We start from the raw sequence: 7341 nt of genomic DNA on the forward strand, positions 1-7341 counted from the left end.
GAGCTTGGTGTTGGGGTCATTAGGCTGATTGGGTGCACCTGGGCTCAAGTTGATGTTTATTTATGTTTGTAGTTGAAACAAAAACATAAATACTGTAGGCTACATACAGTACAACACAACAAGCTGTTAATTACCCTTTGTCGCCACCTGGTGAGTAAATATATATGTAACTAAAACCATTAAAATTTACAACCAGTCCGCAACTTTTTTTTTCATGTATTTACCGGTCCTTGGCACAAAAAAGGTTGGGAACCCCTGACCTAATATGGATTGGAAGTTGGAAACCCTCATAGAGAGAGAGAGAGAGAGAGAGAGAGAGAGAGAGGGAGAGAGAGAGAGAGAGTGTGTGTGTGTGTGTGTGTGTGTGTGTGTGTGTGTGTGTGTGTGTGTGTGTGTGTGTGTGTGTGTGTGTGTGTGTGTGTGTGTGTGTGTGTGTGTGTGTGTGTGTGTTTGCCTCTGTCAGAGATTAGATTAATTCTACTAAAGTGTAGACAGGGTCTACTGTATAATCTAAAATCTAAAACAGTGTATAATTGCTGAGCCTGATTCCAAGCACAAACTGAAAAACAGTGAATACCCTCTCCGAAAGAGTGATCATCTCACTCTGTCTGACAGTTTCTCTCACTTGTCTAAAGTCTACTTCACTTTTTCTAGCTTCAAGTCAACAGGATGTGTGCAAAAAAACCACAGCAGTGTCAGAAAAACCAGGCGCCTGTTTCAACATGTTGCAGTCTGCACTGACATCATCGAAATAGCACTGAAAGCAGCAGCTGCCTATCGCTGCTTCCACAGTTTGAAGTTGATCTCAAACAATAAACGCTTGCTTTGTGAATGTATTGAGGCTGTCGAAACGCACAAGGTTCCTTTAGCTTCCCACAGTAATATGTCATAATAGCATGACACAGACAGATGTGGGCTAAATAAATAGGGGTGGGTTTGGGTTAAGAGGAACAGGAAGAGAGAAAGCGCGAAGAGAGAGAAAAGGTATCTAGGCAGGCAGAAAAGGGCGAGAGCTTGTCACGTCGGCATGTGAGACTGTATTCATAGCAGATTTTTTCCTTTTCTTCTAAAGATTTGACAAGTGACAAGTCAAATATGCTGTACTCAGTCTGTGTTGACTTCAAGAGATGATGCTTTTGAGAGACTAATTACAAAAGATAAAGGTAAGAGAAGAAAAATACTGAACTTTAAAAAAAAAGATCTGTGATACACAAGGCAATGTTCTGGGAAACATGACAGGGCGATGTACTGTACAACGGGAATTCTAGTGATACTAGGGGCAAACTATACAGTAGAAGTTATCTGAGCAACAAGAAGTTGACATTTTCTCAGACAATGTTGTCCTACAAGTTCGTCCATATTTGTTTCCCAATCTATCATAGCCCTTTGAACGTGTTTTAGTCGACAGACAGGGAAATACAGTTGGATTTTTCACTTAAACATCTGTAGGCTACGCTACATGCTAGAACCTGCCAATCTGGCTTCTCATAGGCTACATTTCCTTACAAGACACAAGCGCACCTGCTCATTCTGCATGTCTTTCCAGCGAGTTAAGGCTTGATATGTTTGATGTTAGTTGAATAATGTATCTTTCTCTGAAATATCAACACCAGAGGCCCTAGTCAATGGGAGTCTTTAGCATAATAGTTCATTGTTTCTGTGTGTCTTCCCCCGTCAGGTTTTGACAGAGAGCTTATCGGACTGCATAGAGGTCAAAGTTGAAATGGCTGAAGAGGGGTGGCTGGAACCTCTTGTCATCACCGAAGAGGGGGATGTGACTGAGGTTGTTGCTGAAAGAGGGGTGGTCAGCAGTTTGGCTGTCAACAGCGGAGAGTCAGCGCTCAAAAAGGAAGATGGACAGACTGGAGAGGACAAGACTGACGAAAATATGAGTGAATTGGGGTTAGAAGAGGAGAGGCTACCAAAGCAACAAACCATGGTAGAAGGAGAGTTTGTTGGGGATAAAGAGGATAAAGTTGGTAGGGCAGGAGAAACTGAAAGCATGAATGATGGACAGAACGGAGACGATAAAGAAAAGGAATGGCAGATTGGGGAGGAGGTGATGATTAAGGAAATACCTGAAGAAACCAGAGACACAGAAGAAGATACGGTCGCACCAACAGACCCTCAAGGGGACATCAATGGACTTACTTCGTCTGTCCAGCCGTCCGAGGGAACACAGAGGGAACAGGATGAACAAAAACAGGTTTGTGATACTGTCATTTCACTTGGGTCTTGCCTTGTGCCCCAACATCACCTTCACATGAACTCAGTTAGCATTAGCAAGTCCTGCCGTGAACAAAGTGTCCGTACTTAGAGTTCTGCACTTTCTAAACTAGCTACCCTGTACTTGAAAAACAATCTCTTGTGGTGGAGGAGCGGGGGGGTAACATTCTGTAAACGCGTACGTGGGTGTAGAGTGGAGAATCCTTTTGCTGTGCCAACAAACAGCCGGTGCCACTCACTATAAAGCCTGAAAGCTCTCCTCCCTCCCTCTCCCCCTCTCTCTCTCTCTCTGCCACCCGCCCCTGTCCTTCACAGGCTCACCGGTTAACCCCTGACTTCCCGGAGGCGCTGTACGAGCTGCTGTGCACCCTGCAGGAGGGAAGGCGGCTCAATGACCAGCGCTGCTCCTTCAACCTGGAGGGGAGCCTCGTGCGAAGGAGGTGCCACTCTGAGCCCAGCGCCGCCAGGCCTGCTAAGAGAGGTGAGAGCTCGTGAGGAAGAAGCTGCTGCTGCTGCGTGTCACAGCGGTTTACAAGTGACAGCAAAACTGATGCAACCATGCATTCGCCTCCACGTAGTGATGCCGAGTCTTACTCATGCGGATCAAGTTGAAACAATGTGAAACCACTGCAACTCGGGAGTCTTTTGAATATGGACCAAAAATCATATCTTGGTATTTTTAGGCTGAATGACGATGTGGCGATATATCTCTGTATTTTCTATGAAGTATGCTAAATGTTCATACAAAAGGAGTCTCTTGCGCGTCAGCCCCTCCACAAAAGGAGGTCGGTGCTCTCAGGACAGGACAGTATTATGACAAAAGTTCAATGGACAAACCAAAGAGGATCCTGGAGCACACGATTCACTGGAAAATTGCTTTATTCAATGACTAATGTTTCGACGCCTGCTGCGTTTGACTCTGATGAAGACGCAGCAGGCGTCGAAACGTTAGTCATTGAATAAAGCAATTTTCCAGTTAATCGTGTGCTCCAGGATCCTCTTTGGTTTGTCCATTGAACTTTTGTTATGCTAAATGTTCAGTTGTAAGTCAAAGCCACATGTGAGATGTCACAAGCACTTTCCCCAACTATTGGTGCTTTCATAAAATATTGACACAATGAGGTTTTTGATAAATCATCACCAGTAAATGTGGATGTAATGACATGTAGACTACTGATAAGTGGATAAAGGCAAATAATAGAACAGCTAGAACAGTCTGGTAAGTTCAGAAAATGACATCACTTTACTGTAATGCAACCTTTAAAACCAGCGAAAGACAACCCGTATGCCATATCATGACATTACAATATCCAAAATCTAAGACGATATTATGTAGTGTCATATCACGATCTCGATTTAATATTGATATATTGCCCAGCCCTAACCGCCGAAAGTCTCCTGTCACCTAAATACAGCATCTCTTGTCAGTTGTTTTCTCCTCCATGACTTCGCTGCAAAAGGAGGAGTTCTTTGAGCTGGTGGCCACCACTCAAGCCCGCCGGCTAGACGACCAGCGGGCAGATCTCGACAGGTCTCCACCCCCGAAACCCAAATCCAGAAGTTTCAGAGGCAGCTTAAAGCAACTCTCTATTATGAGAAAGCCCGCTCCGCTACCCATGCCCAAAGAGGACCTGTACAACATGCTTCTCACCACGCAAGTAAGCCGGCCCAAATAATGCTGGGCGATAAGTCAAGATTGTCCTTTATCAGCTTTCAGTGGAACCGTATCGTGATGATATGGGGATTTTGAGATATCATGATGCATAATTCTGCTGTCTATATCAGAGGTGCCCAAATTATTTCCTATGAAGGGCCAACATTAATCTGGATGGATGTGGCACAAAAATAAATGTTGATGTTATGTGAAATTACATTAAATGATATTATTTTATAGACAATTCACATTCTAAATCTAAAATAGGTCTTCTAGTTTCATGTGGTAAAAGTATCATCAAGCTAGCTTTAAAAATGAGCCCGCCACAGCCTCTGAAAGACAGTAATATTGGCCTAATTCTTTTCCCTTTCAAAACCAGGGAGGGCCAAAACAAACTCATCCAAACAATTGGATGAACATTCATTTGAGTATTTGCTGTGTGATTTTGCATAGCAGGTCATATCATGATATATATCGTCAGAAAAAAAATCCTTATGATTATCATGATATTCGTTTCAACCATGTCAACAAAGTCTATGCCTGGCAAGTTTAAACATTTTGACTGATGGCATTAGGGGGAGACAACCTTGTTTTTTTTTTACATACATAGACATTGGTTAACATTACCCGCCTCTCCCCACCCACCCCTCCCAGGCTCAGGGAAGGCTTGAGGAGCAGCGCAGCAGGCCTCCAGGGCCCATGGACGATGAGGACTTCTTCTCCCTGCTGCTGAGGGTACAGGGGGGACGCATGGAGGAGCAGAGAACTGAGCTGCCGTGCGTACTGCAAACCTGAGACAGTCAAAGGGACATTGGGAGCTAGCATGGCTGCAGTGAGATAGCCTGGGTAAACCCAGCCTCCACGTGACCTCTAACTTACGCTACAGGCATAGCCTGTGACGTCACGTTGAAGGCTGGGTTTACCCAGGCTATCAGTGAGAGCCATCACATGCAATGTAACCTGAGTTTGATTGCCTTGTTGGGGGGGGATTGCTCACCCTTTGGATTTCCTTGTTCACAGCTTGTTATCACCTCTGGACCGGCTTGCTTTCTGCTCTCTTCATAGTATTGTACAGTGATAAGACTATTGAAATTGTAGCACAACGCTAATGTTTGAGCACCAGAGCTTTTAATGCGAATTGAGGGTCATTCCTCATGAGATTGTGCAGCCCAGTGCTAGTTGGGTCAGTTATCTAAATGAACAACGTCAATAGAAATGCTTTCTTATCTTGCCGAATGTTATATTTCATTGAATGGGTGGGATGTGTGGTTTAGTGGTTTTGTGTGTGTGTTCCTGGTCTTTATGTGTAGGAGGCAGTCTACTGGCCCCTGCTATTTTTACTTATTTGTACTGTAGACATGCAAAAGAGCGTAGTGAAGAGATAATAGCACGGATGAGAATCAGACCCAGCCAAGGCCACCCATATTGTATTTGGAAAATACTCCTCTGGAGAATAAACAAAATATGTATCTGAGCCATTTTTTTTATATATACTTTTGCATTTATCCATTTATTCAAATCTTCCAAAAATGTTGCCATTTGAAAAAGAGATTTATTTAAAATTATATTCGCTAATGATGATACCGTTAGAAGTCATTATTTTGTTTTTCTTGATTTGTGCTTTACCAAACACAGGAGCGTTTGAGGCTCTGAGGATCTGAGATGGGGATATAGTTAGCAATTTTGTGTTGGCGTTCGGAGTGACGCTAACAAAAACGTGTGCCATCCTCTGTTGTTTTCAATCTGACTCATCACTCCCTTGCAAGGTGAGGTTTCCAGATAGAGAGCATGGTATGTTATCTTCTTGCAACATCCTATTGAAAATCAAAACAAAACATTTAAACAACCAAAGACAATTAGCTTGTAATTTAGGATATGAGGCCAAATGAAAACAAATTGGTGTTACGTAAAGCCAAAAAGTGTTAATTTATGCTAAATTAATGGACTGTAATCTTCAAATTCCACGTTTGGTTTTCATTATTCTTGACCTCTAAAAAGGAAAGAGTAGACCACGGATACTCAACTTGCTTTGCCTGGGGGCCACTTTTGCAAAATGACAGGAGGCAAGGGGCCAGTCAATAAACATTAATATTAATTTTTCTGTAGGAGATTGTAGGATTTTGGGGTGTCAGCCAGAGTTCAGTCTCACATTTTTTTGCATAGTTAATACATATACTGTAGGTGCCTGTGTGGCGAGCAGACAGCCATATTTGACAATTTAGCTGGAGCTCAGTCAAATTTTATTTAACCTTAGTTTTCATTGTGAATTAGGAAATTGTCGGGGGGCCACTCTGCACCCTATCGCGGGCCGTATCTGGCCCCCAGGCCGCAAGTTGACTATCACTGGAGTAGACCATACGAGTCGCCACATCTAAACATACTGATATTGATTTTCCCACTTGATCATAGCTTTAAATTCCAATTATAAGTGGTTGTTTTTTAAACTATACTGTGTATTTTAATCAATATTATGGTTTTGAATGAGACTGCATGTTGAGGGACAAATCCAGGGCCAACCTGCATCATAGAGCATATAGGGGCCTCCTGAACCTGTTACCTGCTCTGGTGCGTCCGGCTAGAGAGGAAAAGTTTAGGAGGAAGTCGCCGGCAGCGTGGGTGGGCGGGGGCGGTGAGAGGTGTTACTTCCTCAAATGGTGCATCTATCTGTGAATACTGCTGGTCACTAGCAACACTTTGACTGACAGCGTCAGTTTGAAATGCCACTGGGGTTGTGAAATATGTCTTTCTACAGCTGTTATGTTGTAAGCCATTATATTAGTTTTGCAGGGTGTAACTAGCCTGGGTAAACCCATCCCCCACGTGACCTGCTCTCAGACCTGCTCTCAGTCACTAGTGACTGGGAACTGAGAGAGCAGGTCACGTGGGGGCTGGGTTTACCTAGGCTAGGGTGTAACTAACAGGAGAAAATGGTAGGTGTGGCCAGTCACTGTATGAGATAAAGGTGTCTAATCCATTATATTATATTATATTGGTTTGCACAACACTTGACATCAAAATGAAAAATCACTTTTTGAGATATGCCACCTGCATTTCTCTCAGCTATGATAAATGTATGGGTCTGTCCCTCCTTACACTGTAAAACTTTCAATATGATTCAACAAAATAATGATTTAATAGAAGCAGTTGTCAAAATATTACAAGATCAAGAATGAATAGAAAGCACATGTCTTACAGTATGTTTTGTTTTGCTTAAAAACTCACAGTTTGTATTGGGATAAAAGTAATTCCTTTTTTGTATACATGTGGCAGGCAGAGTGTAGTGTGACGTCTGTATAAAATAAACTTTTTTTGCAGTTATTTATGTATAGTTATTTATCTTTATCTATATTAATCTTTTTTTTATATATAAAAAGATAAATAATGTAATGTAATGTAAGCCAGGTCTATAGTGATTCATGAACTTTTTCTGGCTTGGTCCACACAACAGCAGAACAATAAGC

The 7341-nt window shown here is 42.7% G+C and overlaps 1 protein-coding gene across 1 annotated transcript; it reads left to right on the forward strand.

Moving 5' to 3' along the window:
- The first annotated feature begins 977 nt into the window (after positions 1-977).
- Positions 978-6715, forward strand: gpsm3 (G protein signaling modulator 3). Its single transcript, XM_083638272.1, has 5 exons — positions 978-1163; positions 1679-2206; positions 2542-2707; positions 3655-3884; positions 4535-6715. Exons 2-5 carry the CDS (start codon positions 1724-1726, stop codon positions 4673-4675), a joined length of 1020 nt encoding a protein of 339 aa, XP_083494398.1. The 5' UTR covers positions 978-1163; positions 1679-1723; the 3' UTR covers positions 4676-6715.
- The last annotated feature ends 626 nt before the right edge of the window (positions 6716-7341 follow it).

Source organism: Poromitra crassiceps (genome assembly GCF_964638095.1).
Source record: "Poromitra crassiceps genome assembly, chromosome: 1".
Taxonomy (NCBI): domain Eukaryota; kingdom Metazoa; phylum Chordata; class Actinopteri; order Beryciformes; family Melamphaidae; genus Poromitra; species Poromitra crassiceps.

Coding starts and splice junctions, on each gene's coding strand:
- gpsm3 (XM_083638272.1), top strand. CDS start 1,724: ATGGCTGAAGAGGGGTGGCTGGAACCTCTTGTCATCACCGAAGAGGGG. Junction 2,207..2,541: donor AACAGGATGAACAAAAACAG/GTTTGTGATACT, acceptor TGTCCTTCACAG/GCTCACCGGTTAACCCCTGA. Junction 3,885..4,534: donor ACATGCTTCTCACCACGCAA/GTAAGCCGGCCC, acceptor CACCCCTCCCAG/GCTCAGGGAAGGCTTGAGGA.